The sequence below is a fragment of the Erythranthe guttata genome, chromosome 3, assembly GCF_056151865.1.
Source record: "Erythranthe guttata isolate IM_541 chromosome 3, IM_541, whole genome shotgun sequence".
Classification (NCBI taxonomy): domain Eukaryota; kingdom Viridiplantae; phylum Streptophyta; class Magnoliopsida; order Lamiales; family Phrymaceae; genus Erythranthe; species Erythranthe guttata.
Genome location: NC_142535.1, coordinates 12271706 through 12288472, shown reverse-complemented (window position 1 = coordinate 12288472; position 16767 = coordinate 12271706). Strand labels below are relative to the sequence as shown.

Below are 16767 nucleotides of genomic sequence, written 5' to 3'. Positions count from 1 at the left end.
AATAATGGTTCGAGTTCTTAGATTATATACTCTATAAGCATGACTGTTATTAGGCCTTGTTTGGTTCAGCTGACTAGGCATGATTGACAATATAATCAACCATTTACACGCGTTTGGTTCGTGTGTCAGGAACCCGGGATTGATCCTCGGCCCGGCTATGTATCCCTCATTTGCGTGATAAGCCATCCGGTGAGGGGAGGTGGGTTTATGTAATCTGACTTTCAGCTGATTGTGGAAGGAGTGTGAAATTACTTGGACACCCTCACACTGAGTCCATTATTTCACTCGTACCCACTATAAAAGGTCATATTCTCTCTCCCAAATTGATTTTCACCAGCCTTGGCTCCTGCAACTGGTTCATCACGATTTTCCCCTTTCACATCTCATCTCTCAAATCTCGGTTACGTTCTAATTTTGCTTCTCAATCTAAGTATAACTCGATCTTAAACATGGGTGAAGTGGAAAATCAGATTTGGAAGACAATCGGATTTGGAAGACAATCGAAGAGTAGAAATTCCCAAATCGATTTCTGGACGTCTTCCGATGGACTTGTCGTCGGATCTTGCAGCGTCTAGACATTCATATGCTTCAACTCTTCGAGGTTTGTAACTTATACCCTTGGTTCATAATTTCTTGTTTTCTTCCTGTAACCCTAGGTTTTGTTATTTCCATTGAAGAATAGGAACCTTGCAAACACGAACCCCTATTTTCCCAATCGGTTCCAGTAAAAATAAGAATAAAAACCCTTGCATTCCTTTTCATGAATTCCAGTGGAAAACAACTACGACTTTAATTTAATGTTGGAAATACTGGTGTGAATATTTTTTTTAGTTTGCTCAGTTTTAGATATGGAAAATAATTAAGAGTTGTTTGGTCTTCTATAGTATTCTCTATATTTTGTTGATGAGAAAGAAATCATATTCTGCTTTGCCTTGAGTTTATTTGTAACTAACATCGGATTTGGACTGTGGTAATGGCGAATGTTATGCGACAAGTTAAAGTTTCTCTTTTTATTTTCGGACTGTGGTAATGACCATTGTTACGTGACAAGTTGAATTTTCTCTCTTTAGTCTCTCCAATAGCTTGTTTTTTGGTGATTTGAGAGAGAATCACACTTGTGAGGATGCGTGATGTTAAAATTGCAGATCATACTTGGATATACTATAAGGAATTGAATTAACTGTTCTTTCACTCTTAAGTGAAGTACAAGTTATAAGCAATATTATGTACACTCATCTCCTCAATTATAAACGTATAGTTAATGAAATCTCATCAATTTTTTTCTTCTGTATAATCAACTAAGTACTTTCCAATGAAATCCATTTTTCTTAAATACTATTTTTATGAATTTATAGATTCCAAACACCTTAAGTAGGATTTGATTTAATAAAAAATGCCACATCATTCCTTGTTCAACACGATTTTTATTTACTCAGTGTCATAAAATATAAATGCTCTTGACTGTGGTAGACCTTATTGCCCATAAAAAAAAATATATAATTAATTAAAATCAGGAGGTTTAGTTTATTTCTTTCGGCAATACAACTCTTCCAGGATTTAGACCTTACTTTAAGCATGCAGCAGATTTTAGCAGCATGTATTATAATATCTTTGAGACCTTTGAATACAACTGCGGAGTAATTATGTACTGTTCCTGGAGTATGTATTTGCTAATGATTGAGCTAACTGCAAGTTTACGAGCTATTTTAAGTTCCATGAGGTCTATTTTTGCACGGTCCCAAAAGCATATTAGAATTTAGAATTACCTCATACATATTAGGTAGGAATTTGATACACTAGTGAAAGTTCCATGAGGTCTACTTCTGCCCAATTTGTTGAGCTCGTCATTTTCTTATCTTTACATTACATTTTGGCTCATTTTACTCCAGGTGTTGATTATATCATTTGCTGCATGAGTCCCTCTAATATGGCTCGTACAGGAATTGTGACTACTACAATGCCATCAATTACAAGGAATAACTCTCTACTATATTGGATATGTGTGATTGTGAGCTCATTTCTTCAATCACTAAACATTTTTTTTTTAGTTATTTGAAATTGATCTTGGGATCACTGTTGCCTAAGGTGATAGAATTTGAGATATTCACGTCTTTGGTAATGACTTTTATTAGGTAGTGATCTGGTGAAGAATATCAAATACAAGCCGCCAAGAGATTATAGAGGATGTATGGTGCATTTTAGATATTCACAAACAGATGTAGTTTAGCTTGGCTTCAATAATGCTTCACTTTCATTTTGTTTATGATGCTGAGCTCTGGAAATGTTGTTTATTTCATTGTTTCACATGTAATAGGATTTTTTTTCTTAACTCTTTGTTATTTAAGACATTGTGGTTAGATTTAGTGATATGATCATCAATATTTTATTTATGTTTCAGGAACTATTACATGTAATCTATTTCCAACGAGAATCTCCATGATTCACTGTATGAGTGCCAAGGCATCCGCTCTGACTTAATCTGTTGTAATGCTTTATGAGTGTTGCACTTTGTAGTCCGTCTGGTCTTGTTGTAACATCTGAATTTTACCATTCAATGTCTTTCAAAATGCTTGCAAATTAGTTGAACGAAGTGGAATATGACAAAATGTAGACAACTTGCAGCAAATTTGACAAAAAACCTATCTTTTTTATTTGTTTTTTAATTATTTATTTTTATTTTATGAAGTTCACGAAAGCCGTTTTTTTTTCAATTGTCAAGAACACAAAAACTGGAGAGGGCTTTCGACCGGTGAGATGCATACTTTTATATAAAGCAATGGCGATGGGCAATTTTGGTAACTACTACCTTTCTCCAATCAAAACTTCAAACCAAACATGGGAATGATACAATGAGGTTGGATATTGTATTTTTAATCCGTTAAACCAAACATGAGCTATTACATTTTTGGTTAATCCAAATAGTGCAATCCTACAAGGATTGTGCTATCCCATCCTATCCCAACTGCCGAACCAAACAAGGCCTTAGAGTATCCCATAAACAAACTCAAATCACTTTTTGAATCAAATTTAGCTAGATGATCTCTATCATTTAGAACATAGCAGACACATCCAAACACATGCATGTATTCCAGATTAGGTTTCTTACCATAAAGAATTTCATATGAAGTCATCATAGATCCTAATCTTAGATACACACGATTTGAGATGCGACAGGCTGTGTTGACAGCCTCAGCCCAAAACCTTTTGGACAGATTTTTTGCACTCATCATTACCCTAGCCATTTCCTGGATGGTTCTGTTTTTCCTTTCAGCAATGACATTTTGCTGAGGAGTTTTTGGAGCAGAAAATTCATGCTTTATACCCTTTTTATTACAAAAAGCAAGAAATAAAGCATTCTCAAATTCTTTTCCATGATCAGATCTTATCCTACGAACAGAAACTTGAAATTGAGTTCTAACAAACCTGTACAAATTTTTGAAAACTTCAAAAGTGTCTGATTTTTCTCTTAAAAAATACACCCAAGTATATCTTGAAAAATCATCAACACATACAAAGACATATTTTTTACCACCTAGACTTTCTACTTCTATAGGACCCATAAGATCCATATGTACAAGTTCAAAACAAATAGTGGTACCAACGTGTTGCAACACTTTGTGTGGTACTCTGGTTTGCTTTCCCTTCTGGCACATTACACATATAGGAATATCTTTGATCTTGAGATCTGGTACTCCTCTTATGGCATTGTACTTGTTGAGCAGCTTCAGATTTTTGAAGTTTGTGTGCCCTAGTTTCTGGTGCCACAGCTCTACTTCACTTACTCTTGAGCTCTTGCATGATATGGTGTCACCTGTTTGATAGCAATTATCCATTGATCTGGAACCTGTAAGTACACAATGATTTTGATTATCAAACACAGAACAACAGTATTTATCAAATTCTACACGTAGATCATCATCACACAATTGACTGATACTGATGAGGTTTGACCCCAATCCTTCAACATGTAGGACATTTGAAAGTTTTGGAAGTCCCTCAATACTGAGTGTTCCACGTCCAACCACTTTGCCTTTAGCTCCTCCTCCATAGGTTACACGTCATCCATTAAGTGTGTGGTAGTTTGAAAGAAATTCTTTTGTTCCAGTCATGTGCCTAGAGCATCCACTATCAAAGTACCATGAACCTGAAATGTTAGCATTTAAAGAGGTGTATACTGCCTTGCACAAAAGTTTACCTTTGGGAGTCCATATTTTACACTCATTTTTGACAAATTCTACATTTTTCTTTGAGGTGTTCCTTGGAGTGATGTGACTTATTTTGTAAAACATTTTGTCACTACTGAGTTTTTCACAAAATGGACGAATGTGTCCTGGTGAGAAACAGTAATGACAAACATAACCTCTTATTCTGGAGTCTGGAGGGGTGACTGTGGAATTCCTGCATTCCTTTCGGTTTGCCCCCTCTTCTTTTACAAAGACAATTTCTTTCTTCTTCACTGGCTTCATTTGTTTTTTGAACCCTAGCCCTTCATTTTTGTAGTACTTTTCCATTGACACAATCTCTTCAAGTTTAGTTGTGCCAGTATTCATCCTCTTGATTGCTAGAGTTGCCTTTTTGAGTTCATCTTTCACCTTTGCCAGTTCAAGATCCTTCTTGGTGATTCCAACCTCCAAGTGTGTGATTGTTTCTTTAAGGGAAGAGTTTTCCTTGTTGGCTGCATCCAGAGCTTGAGTCTTCTTCTCCAGGTTAATAACCAATTTCTTACACATTTCTTCCTCATCACTAACTGCTTCATTACTGGATTCTGCTGCATTCAAAGAAATAGAGTTTAAACATGTATAATAATCAGTATTTAACTCAGAAATTTCAGTTACTGAAAGTGTTTCAGAAAGTGTTGCAGCATCCAGAGAAACTCCTTGTGATTCTGTTTCAGAAGCATTTCCAGTGATATATCTGACAGAGAGAGCTTGTTTAGTGGATTGCTGTTCCTCTGTCTGTTCAGGTTGCTCTTCCTCCTCATCACTGACAGCACAAATCAAACTCATTCCTCTTCTTCTCAAGGTATTTGCACACTCATTAGCATAATGTCCAAATCCTGAACAAGCCCTTCATTTAATGTGATCCAAGTTAGGTGGTTCAGAATTTGAACGAACAAATGAAGGATTTTTTAAAGTGTTCTGAGAAGATGTTTGAGGAAATGTTCTCTGTGGAGTAGATCTGTTCCGGGGCTGAGTTTGTCGATTTTGTGAAGAGCTATCTGGAAATAGCTGTCTGGGCTTGATTCCACTTCGCCTGTATGCCCTATTGAATTTCTGAATTTGGAATGCAACATTGTTGAGACATTCCTCTGCATCATCATCATATTCCGGAGCAACATCTTCCTTCTCTAATTCTGCCTGGAGTGCATTTGAGATAGCCTTTCCTCTCTCCTTTCTTTGATCTTCAAAGTTCATCTCTCTAGACTTTAGACTACCAATTAATTCGTCCAGCCGTAGAGATGATGTATCTTTGGCCTCCTCAATAGCAGTAACCGTCATGCTGAACCTTTCTGGAAGAGTTCTCAATACCTTATTCACCAGTGTTTCGTTGCTCAAATGACCACCTAAGGATTGAAATTCATTAGCTAAATCAATCAATTTCTCATTGTACTGAGAAATTGTTTCAGTTTCCTCCATTCTCAGTCTCTCAAATTTGGAAGAGAGTAATCTGAGCTTGGTTCTTCTGACACTGTCTGATCCCTCACAATGTAGCTGAAGAACTTCCCACGTATCCTTTGCAGAAGTGCATACTGAGATCAATTTAAACATAGTTAAATCTACTGAATTAAAAATTGCATTTAACGCCTTTGAGTTTTGGTTAGCATTTGATAGATCGTCTGGTGTCCACCGTAATTCTGGTGTTGGAAACACATCCCCATCCGCATCTATGATAGTTGGTGGCTTCCATCCAGTGAGAATAGATCTCCAGGCTCTCTCATCAATGGCTTTGATGTATGCCCTCATCTTGACTTTCCAGTAGGTGTAGTTTGTGCCGTCGAGTACAGGAGGTCGCATAGAAGGAGTCATCTGAGTATCCATTACGAATTCGTTTCTGAAAAAGAAAAAATAGGAACAAACACTTAGTATACGTCAAGTTTTGGCTCTTGATGCCAATTGAAATAATTTATGGTCCTGAATTCATTTAATACAGAGGTGTTGTCTTAAGTGTTATGACACTTGAACAAACATGCAGCGGAAATATAAAGATAAAAGAACAATACTCAGAATTAAAAATGTTCACAAGTAAAGACTTGTGAACTTGCCCTTTACAGGACGGAAAAATATATTAAAATCAGTATTCCAAGAATACAAATGGAAGAGGTGCGAAAACTTCTTCCTTACAAATGAATCATTCTCATGATCATTTTTACAATCAAATCTAGATACTAAAAGAAAAATATTAAAAATTCTAGATTTCAAAGAATGTACTCATAAGGAGTACGTACAACAGATCCTAGAAACACACTAAAATTCTCGAGATTAAAACTTCAGCACTTGTTTTGTTTCTTCGAAATCTGTGCAATTCTTGAGTCTTGATTTTGGTATTTATAGACTTGCCAAGCTTCCACTCCTCAGCCCATGATCTGCAAGAAATACCAACCACAAGAGTACTCAAGAAAGTGGGTTAGTGGGTTAGTTTAGGAAGTTAGAATAAAACCCACAATTAAGCCCACTAAACACTACTTAGCCCACTAAGTCATAACACTTAGCCCACTAAGTCATAACTAAAATTTAGTTTGAAAGTAAGAGAGTTAAAAACACTTTTGTATAGAGAACAACGTGTTTCACAAATTACTGTTTCAGAAAACAAAATAAAATAAAATAAGAATTATATAATATATATATTATTTATTGGTGTATTTTCGGGAAAAAATCGAAAATTATCAAAATTAAATCGGATCGGAAATCAAAAGTTCCGTTTTTTTTATAATGCCAATTATAATCCAAAAAAAAATTGGAATTTCGAAGTGGAAATGAAAAAAAAAATTGTTCTAAATCAGAATTTTTAAAATCAAAACATGCGGAAATTGGAATTTCCGTTCCAACTTATACCCCTATACTTATAACACTATTTGAGTGCAATCACTATTTATTTTCTTTGTTTATTTTAGACATTTAACTACCTTGGATTTTTTTTTTTGAGAAAAAAAAGCTTGCAATTTTATTCAAACATGCTTTTCAGCAGATATAATATTACATATTGTAACAGGAAGATCCTCAAGAGCAAAATTTTCCATCTTTGACAAAGCTGCTATTTCATGAGCCACTTGATTTGCCTTTCTGAAAATATGTTATATCTGAAAATGCTCGAACCACTCCCTCTTCCGCTTAATATCCTCAATAATATTCCCGTACGTAGCTTCGGAGATTGCAGGTTCACAAACTGCGCAGATAACCTCCATCGAGTCACCTTCAATTACAATCCTTCTCCAATTATTTGTTCGAGCCATTTCGACCGCCATGAATGCCGCTTGAGCTTCTGCCGCTGTGGGATCCAGAGGTTTTTTAATGCAGCGAGAGGTCCATCCCACACACTCACCTAAGTTCGTCCTTGCGATAACTCCTATACCACATATTCCATCTACCTTGTTTATGGCCGCATCGAAATTTATTTTCACAACATTCATTTCCGGTCAAGCCCATCTTACAACACCTCTGTTCGTGCGAATGTTTGAGTTCAGCACTTCTGCTGTAGCATTCCACAAATCATGCCAATATTTAATAGCAAAACTCACTGTTTCCTTAGCTGCCATGTAAATGCCTTCGAACAATCTTTTATTTCTAGTATGCCAGGTCGCCCAACACATAACTACACATTTTCCAAGAACCTCCTTGCCTGCTTTCTCCTTAATTTCCAATATCCAATCAAGCATAATATTAGTTGATGTATTATATATTGAGAAGGGTACGTCACTTAAAGCCCAAATTTGACATGATAATGAACAAAATAATAGGCAATGGATTACTTGTTCACCTATGCAATTGCAAAAGATACATCTTGATTCATCTACTACCTTTCTTTTCCGCAAATTGTCTCCGGTTGGTAAAAGATCTTTGCATGCTCTCCAAAGAAAGATTTTAACCTTACTAGGCAACTTTAAGGACCACAACCATTTCCAGTCCGCCGCAATATTCACACTCGAGCCACTACCATGACGATTTTCTCCATCAACAGCCTTATGTAGAGCAAGGTGATGCGCACTCAGAACTGAAAATCTCCCATTCTAATTATAATGCCATATATACCGACCCTCATTTCTCACGCTCTCAAATGGAATGGACAGGATAGACTCACAATCTTCCTCAAAAAATAATCCACGGATAAGGTCGTCGTTCCATATCCCGTTTTCCAATATCAGCTCACTAACTTTCATATCCATTGGATGATCTCCTCTGGGGGAAAAAATCTGGAATGTAGTTTCTCGTGGCAGCCATCGATCCCCCCAAATATTGGTTGAACGTCCATTCCCGATCCGCACACGAGCACCTGCTTCAAGAAGGCTTTTTGCACTCCATAAACTCCTCCAGATGTATGATGGGTTTGATCCTAAAGTGGCTTCGAACAAATGTAAATTTGGATAATATCTTGCTTTCAATATTCTGCTAAGCAAGCTCTCCGGGGTCACCAACAATCGCCATAATTGTTTTGCAAGTAGAGATGTATTAAATGCCTCTAAATCTCTGAATCCGAGACCACCTGCTCGCTTGCTTTTGCACAGTTCTTGCCACTTTATCCAGTGAACTCCTTTGCCGTTAGACCCTTCCCACCAAAACTTAGCCATAAGGCTTTCGATATCTCTCGTGAAGTATTCTGGTAGACGAAAGCAACTCATTGCAAAGGTTGGAATAGCTTGAACAACCGATTTAAGAAGAATTTCTTTACCGCCCCGAGAGAGCCATTTCTCTTTCCACCCCATAAGTCTACTGTATATTTTTTCCTTAATGTGGTCAAACACCTCTCTTTTGGATTTTCCTACAATTGCTGGAAGTCCAAGGTATTTTTCATGTTTATCCACAACTGCCATGGGCAAGAGATATTTAATCCGATCAATATTTTCCTGTTTTGTCCGTTTACTAAAGACAATACTAGACTTTTGGAAATTGACTTTCTGGCCCGATGCTCTCCCATAGATATTGAGTATATTTTTAATGCTTTTCGCGGAGTTCTCATTTGCTTTACAAAAAATCATTGTATCGTCTGCAAATAGAAGATGAGATATTGCTGGAGCACCTCTGCAGATAGTAAGGCCATCTAAACGGCCCATATTTTCCTCTCTCCGAAACAAAGCACTCAAAGATTCGGCACAAAACAAGAATAAATAAGGTGACAACGGGTCACCCTGCCGAAGACCTCTCTCTGGGCAAAGAGAACCGAAAGCGCCCCCATTCAAAACAAAAGAATAATTAACTGTACTCACACAATTCATGATTACATTAACCACACGGAGATCCATTCCCAGTTTTAACAACATAATACGGAGAAAAACCCACTCAATGCGGTCATACGCCTTACTCATATCTAGCTTTACAGCCATACTTTGCCCCAGACTAGGCTTCATGTAATGTGCTACTTCATATGAGATAAGTATATTGCCTGTAATGAGCTGAGAAGGTACAAATGCAGATTGAGAATCCGAGATAATATGATTCATAAGAGGCTTCAATCTGTTTACTATTGCTTTAGCCGCAATCTTATAAATAACATTACTCAAACTTATAGGCCGAAACTGAGTCATGTTATCCGGATTCGCACACTTTGGAATGAGTACAATATTAGTAGAATTACATGTCGCCGGGAACTCCATATGATTAAGAAACCTCAACACCCATTTTGTGACGTCTTCCCCGACAATATGCCAAAACTTCTGGTAGAACAGTACTGGGAAGCCGTCGGGTCCAGGTGCCTTTAAAGGGTGCATGTCGTCTATAGCTCGTTTGACGTCTGAGGCTGAATATGCTCGTGAAAGCTCCATATTCATAGAATTATTAATCCGCGGCTCAATGGATTCTAAGACTTCATTCAAATCCTCATTCGTCGGATTTGAGGATTTAAACATATCTCGAAAATACTCAGTCACAATACTTTCCAACTCATCGTCTTTATCGCACCAACTACCTTGGATTAAATTAACAGAAATACATAACTTTATGAAGATAAATGGGCGAAAATTTAATTGAGTGTTGTACATACGACATACGGTGAAATACACGGATATTTTTTCATATTTAATTTACAAACAATCACAAATATGTAATGGTGATGTATGTACACTTTATAAAAACTTAGGCACATGTATATAGTAAGATATAATTCGACAAAGCACACCGAAAAGCATGAAATAAACCGTTTAATTGATGAAAGCTCCGTAGCTTGGCTATATGTCTCATACGTTGCAGACTTACGGTAGTAAAAACAGACCATATAGTTTATTTAGTTTAGGGCAAATTACACATACCCCTCAGTTATGGTTAAATTATAATAATCCTTTATGTTTTGGTAATTACAACACCCTTTCAACTATGTATTATCTTACGGAAAAACTCCATCTAAAGGTAAATTCAAGGATGTTAAATCGGTAAAATCGAACTGAAATTTCGGTATGCCAACATTTCATACCATTTAACGAAATGAATATATGATTTAATTCGGTAAATAACCGAATTACATAATGTTTTTATAAAATTATTTAAAATGAGGGGTGACTGTAGTTTACCCAATAGTTCAGACTTATGATGATTTAAAATAGATTTGATGTTCATTATTAGATTTTCAATTCAACTCATGCTTATTCATTACATTGTATATAATTTCAAAAGGCGTTTGAATAAATATTAATAAACAACTAAATGAATGACTTGGTTGTTGGCTAACTTCAATTGGGCATTTAAATTGCGTGACAGAATATATAAACTTATTCCCCAATTGGATAAGTTATTAATTCAAAATAAAATAACTTATTTATCAAAAAAAAAAAAAAGAAAAAAAAAATAGTTTGAAAAATAGGAGTCCACGTGAGCAGTAAAAAGAGGGCGAAGAAAAAAATAATCCCACCAGAAAAAAAAAACATCATCATTTTCTAAACCTGCAGCCAAAACTTTATTCAAAAATCAATCGTCGATCTCCATCACGCAAAAAACGACGTCGTTAGGAAAATATGTCCTGGCTTGCTCGTTCCATTGCCAATTCTCTCCGCCTCGATGACGACGGAGATGCGGCGGCGGCGGAGGAGGAGGAGAGGACCCCGGACGACGTCGTTCCACGACCCACCGCAAACGACGCCGCCGCGTCGCCGGAAGATCTGCCGCGACACAACGACGCGCTCTCTGCCGAAGATCGTCGGTCGTCGTCGGAGGATAGTGATGGCGATTCAGGTTACAATCGTGGCGGCGATGATGGAGATCTCGACGGTGATGACAATCAAGGGCGTGGGGTGAAGGAGGATTTATCTGAATTCAGAGACAGCCTCACGCGCCAACTTTGGGGCGTTGCTTCTTTTCTCGCTCCTCCTCCTCCGCCGCCGCCACCGCCGCCGCTCCCGTTCAGTCAGAAATCGGCTTCGTTGCCCTCGGAAAAATTATCCGGTGGGGCCGGGTCGCCCAATGATGACGAGGAGGAGAATGAAGAATTGGTGGAGTATGAAGAGGGAGAGTCTGGTCAATTTGAGGAGCCTGCATATGAGGATTATTACACAAATTTAATCGAGGACGCAATTGGAATTACGGAGGAAGTTTTGGCCTTCGCGAGGAATATTGCACATCATCCCGAAACCTGGTTGGATTTCCCATTATCAGAGGAAGAGGAATTTGATGGTGAGCAAATGTTTCTGTTGTGTTCTGTTAATTAGTATTGTTGGTTCTGATTTTATATTGTTTTTTGACACTTCATGATTTTGTGTATAAAATTATTCAAACTTGGAGAAGTATTGTTGATAAATTCATACCAGTTTCGATTTTTTTTGACCCCCTTATAAATATTAGAATCGGGAGTGGCACTTTTCACTTCACACCGAATGAGGATTTTTAGTTAGGACAGTGTTTTAGTGACCAACCTTTAGGCGAAGATGGTTCAGAAAAAGCTTGCTTCTACGTCTATGGTGAAAATGTGAGTCATTGTAGTTAGAAAAAGTAGAAATATATCTTTGGAAGTTAAATGGTGGAGATAGTCTTCGATGTCCAGTCGAGAATGCATATAACAAATACAAATAAGTATCTGAATTCTAATAGCACTTGTTGATTTTTTAATTTTTTTTAATTTGTCATTTTATTGTTCTTTCTCTCTTCATCTGCTTAAATGTATGCTATTTGCTGAGTAAAATCCATGATTATATGTAGTATGAGAACAGTGAAGTTTATTGAGTCGACAGATGTGTAATACAAAATATTAATTGGGAATAAGCTCGACACTTACTTATTTTAGTCAATACAAGAGTACTTGCAGCAATGTTGCAAAGTTTGGAGGGGCTTTTGTATGATATTAATACCCGGGCTTAGATTCTTTTAGTGAGGGATGTATCACGGATGATAAATGTACGGAACTAAGGCTACATAAATGTAATTGGAGTATTTTCGCGATGTTATGACTTAGAATTATGTAGTTTTGGATGTGATAAAGTTATTTTATATTCAACTTTTCTTGTAATAGAGATGGGAATGATAAGATGGAGTTGCATAAATCATGTGCTAATGTAATTAAAAAAATTCATATATTTTTTAGTTAGCTGAACTAGATAAAGACTGAATAAGATGGGTTACATTCAGAAGAGATGGATGACCTGATATATACCATGAAATGTAATTGGATAGGTATTAATGGTAAACCATTGCAAGACTAAACCTGAATTAGAGATAATGCAATAATTGAGAAGTTTTTAACTAATTTTACTTTGGAGCTGACCTCCAATCATAAAATAAGACTGATGTAGAGTCCAGAGAAGTATGAAAAGGCTGTTTTTCTGTCGAAGTGTGAGGTAGATGGGCAGTACATACATTTATCATAAAACTGTTTTCTTCAGCTTGATAGTTACTTGTGGAGAATTTGCAAGATGTTTATATAGAAAGTTAAACATTTGCTTATCATAAAATAACTAAGATATTCTTCATATATCTCAGTGTTTGGAAGAATAGCTCCATTAGACATACATAAAAGTTCATTTAATTGAAAAGTGTTTGGAAGTTCTGTTGGAATATAATGATATGAACTTTTTCTGTTGACAATTGCCACAAAAAATACCTCGTCAATGTTGATTTAGTGTGTTTACTAGGAGAAGTAGATGTCTTGTCGAAGATGTTTAGTTGCAGTTAGTGGGTTTATGATAGTTCAAACAGTAACTTGAGGGAATATAAATATATTCTCGAAATACTAATAACCAGACACGTTTCTGCATTATTTAAACAGTCACGTTTTGGCCACTGTGTTATTTTCAGAATCTGCTGACTAGATTTGTTGGGCTTGGCTGATTAAGTGCTATCTGCGTGTCAATAATCTAGTTTATAAAAGTAGAGTTCTTTTGGCGTTATCTACTTCTGAACTTTTTCCCCTGAAAAAACATGGATGTTTTTTGGTTTTACGATTGCGACTCGATGGTTCATATTTTCCCTTCAAATAGTTGTTTTGATAATTGTAAATGAACAAATCCACTATCATTAGAGTAATAACATTTCTACTCTTTTAGTCTTTTCCGTCTAATTGTCAATTTTTCCCTTTCAGATTTCGATATATCTGATTCCCAGTACAAGCATGCGATGGCTGTTGAACATCTAGCACCAAGATTAGCCGCTCTTAGAATTGAACTTTGCCCAGTTCATATGAGTGAGTGCTACTTTTGGATGGTCTATTTCGTTCTTCTGCATTCAAGGTTAAATAAACACGATGCCGACCTCTTGTCTTCGCCGCAGGTTAGTTAGTATTAGACGTCAAAAGCACTGATATACATTAATGTTTGAGTTTGCGGTTATTGAACCATCATTGATTATCCACAGTAGCAGCTCTCACTATTTTTCTGCTTAAATTACCAAATTTGCAACCACGATGCACTAGACAGACAAGTTTACTAAGTTGTAATGTCTGTGTAATATGCTCTTAGTTTACTTACCTTCCCCGTATTTGGTTTTCATGGTAATTAATGTTTTTCCTGACAATCACAAAGATTTCCTTATTGGTTGCGTCGATACAGTTATGTCCCTTAGGTTCGTAATGATTAATGTACATCGCTGTCAAAGAAATAGACCCAGACCGACGTTGTGGTTTTTTTTTTAGCAAAAAGTATAAATAAAAATCTAATTTGGCCTCGTATTAACTAATTTAAGAAGTTCTACGATATTTTTGACAAAATTACTCTTGGGATAATTTCAAGAACCTCATTTTAGTTTAAAGTTTCTAATATGACATCGACCTCTAACATTTGTTCTCGTGTTAATTATAACCCCAGTTGTTTGGTCCAGACTAGGAGCCATTATTTTATGAAAAATGTCGAGTGTTAAACCCCATGATGTTTATCCAAATTTAAAAACATCTGACTGAAGAAGCTCTTCCATATTTAATCAAATTTCCGTAAATATTATCCAAAGTATACTATGTGATAACTGTAAAATGAAGTTCTAGGGGTAGAATTGAAATGTGGCGAACCCTTGTAAGGTTACTATAATTGAACTTTTAAGAACGGCACAATTGTCATTTCTAGAAACGTGATGATTTCTCTCTAATGGATGTTAGTGTAAAATTGATATCCTTGGTGAAGATAAATTTATAATTATTTGTCGCCATCATGAAGTATGATTATTGCCCAGACTTGCATAAGCTAATTATAAAAAAAAAAAAAAAAAACGACTCGCATAAGCTGCTTTCTGTTATTTTACCGAGTGCAAATCATCATATATGTAATATTCTGCTAAATCATATATATTTGAATGCAGATTGTGGAAGCAAGGGCTATGTGGATGCATGAGCTACAAAAACAGAATAAGGAGTCATCGTACTGGTTAGGAATGAATACTTTTTACTCCAAAGAAAGCGCATATTCACCACGAGAGAACACGCATTCTCACGAAGACTCCCGTTTTGGAAGTGCGTCGCACCAAACGGCAGCTGTATACGAGATCGATAAGCACTCGTATAACGAAGTTGAGTTTGTTGACAAGTCGGTTATCAAAGAAGACCCATCGCCCAATTTCCACGAGAAGGAAATTATCGTTGTTTCTTCTTCTTCTTCTTCTTCTTCTTCGTCTTCTTCTTCTTCTTCCATTGAAACACCTATGCAAGAAAATAATAATGATAACGAAGATGAAGATGATGATGAAGATGACTGGCTAAAGGAAGATTCGGATTTAGTCGGTTATTGCAGCACCACAATTATAGAAAACGAAGAAGATATATCGTTTAGTGATCTTGAGGATGATTCAGATTGCACAGTGCCCATTAAATACAAATTAGCCTCAACCCAAGGAAATACAACCGCCAAAACTTCATCGTGAGTTTCATGTCGTTTTTCTGCCAGGGGGGGAAGAATTACTCTACGGACTGGTCCGTGGAATGGACTATGTGCCAGCAGCCCGTCTTAGATTTGCCAGGTTAGAAACATCACAAGTCCCTATTGTTTGAAGTTCGTCGCACGTGATAATAGCAGAGTGCAAAAAGTTTTGGTGATTCTTTTTTTTTTTTTTTTTTTTTTTTCAGATTTATTATTGAAGCCCAGAAAAGCCATTGTGGAGGAACACTTTTTGTTCCTCGTCTTTTTATTTTTTTCCCCTTTCGGTTTTTTGCTATAGCTTTGAGCCAATAACTTGGCTTAGCTGTGCAAATATCTCCCTATCATTGTTAGTGATTTCTTACTACATTGGTTTTTTTTATTTTGATGTTGTGAGGTCACAGCTTCATCTTCACTAGGGAGGAAAAAGCTGAAATGTAATACTTTTAATGTATATATGACAAGAAAATATGAAATATCATGTTGTTTGTTGATTCAGTTTGTATATGTATATATATAGTGAAAATACAGTACCTCTGTTCCGATGTCACATCTAAATCGTGAGATTGTTTAGTTTTTTATTTATTTATTTATTTTTTATTTTATTTATAGACTTGCTCACGGTTTTAAGAATTATCGATTTCTTGATCAGAATTGGAGGGCGAGTTCATGGAATCAGCGTTTCTTGAGTCAGTTTCGTGTTGCTTAAACGATGGTTCTGATGTTTTGTTTGTACCGTTAACTACTCATTTTGCAGATATTTATGTGTGTATATGTGGGATATTGTGTGTACATCTAGATATTCGGTATGATTAATTTGGTGTAGCATATACAAGATCAATTATGCAAGTGATATTTATTTTATATTTTTTTAGCTTTGAAATTAATTAAACAAAAGACTAAGTTATATCGACTCACAAGGCAGACTATTACAATCTGCCCGGCCCCAAGTTCATCCGATTTATGAAATACGTACTGACTTCCGGGTAGTGAAGCATGTAGTGAAAAACTGTGATCCGTGCAATAAAGCCGGCAACAGATTGCGTACTTTGTGTTACGACGCACGGAGTCCAAAAAAAGCCCGGTATTTTGCTTTCTTTCTTTTTAAATTTATGTTTCCCTAAATCTAATTATTGTAATTCTTTAAAGTTACGTAGCTTGTTTATTGTTCTTACTAAGACTTATGTTTGAAAATGTTGAAAATGAACTGCATAAGTAAAATTTGTAATGCACACAATATTTTTGGTTTTGAAATCGTAATAACTTTGAGTAGAAAAGTCAAATTTAAATTCGACACTCATCTT

At 36.2% G+C, this 16767-nt stretch overlaps 1 protein-coding gene and 1 long non-coding RNA gene across 4 annotated transcripts; both read left to right on the top strand.

Annotated features, from left to right (window-relative positions):
- The first annotated feature begins 524 nt into the window (after positions 1–524).
- LOC148771817 (uncharacterized) lies at positions 525–2509 on the top strand. Its single transcript, XR_016030302.1, has 3 exons — positions 525–601; positions 1890–2008; positions 2133–2509. It is a non-coding gene; the product is annotated as an uncharacterized LOC148771817 (long non-coding RNA).
- Positions 2510–10825: 8316 nt separating this feature from the next.
- LOC105963532 (hypothetical protein) lies at positions 10826–16308 on the top strand. Of its 3 annotated transcripts, none has more exons than XR_001173284.2 (4): positions 10826–11810; positions 13708–13895; positions 14913–15566; positions 16116–16308. XR_001173284.2 is itself a non-coding variant. In XM_012987939.2 (3 exons), exons 1-3 carry the CDS (start codon positions 11156–11158, stop codon positions 15468–15470), a joined length of 1401 nt encoding a protein of 466 aa, XP_012843393.2. In that variant the 5' UTR covers positions 10826–11155; the 3' UTR covers positions 15471–15961. The 3 variants fall into 3 exon arrangements, 1 of the variants encoding a protein (XP_012843393.2); XR_001173283.2 differs by lacking the exon at positions 16116–16308 and adding an exon at positions 15673–15961; XM_012987939.2 differs by lacking the exon at positions 16116–16308 and having other exon boundaries at positions 14913–15961.
- The last annotated feature ends 459 nt before the right edge of the window (positions 16309–16767 follow it).

Bases quoted from the DNA above. Each gene is read 5' to 3' on its own strand.
- LOC105963532 (XM_012987939.2), top strand. From the start codon at position 11,156: ATGTCCTGGCTTGCTCGTTCCATTGCCAATTCTCTCCGCCTCGATGAC. The intron at 11,811-13,707 runs GTGAGCAAATGT...TTTCCCTTTCAG, and splicing joins AGAGGAAGAGGAATTTGATG to ATTTCGATATATCTGATTCC. The intron at 13,896-14,912 runs GTTAGTTAGTAT...ATTTGAATGCAG, and splicing joins ACCTCTTGTCTTCGCCGCAG to ATTGTGGAAGCAAGGGCTAT.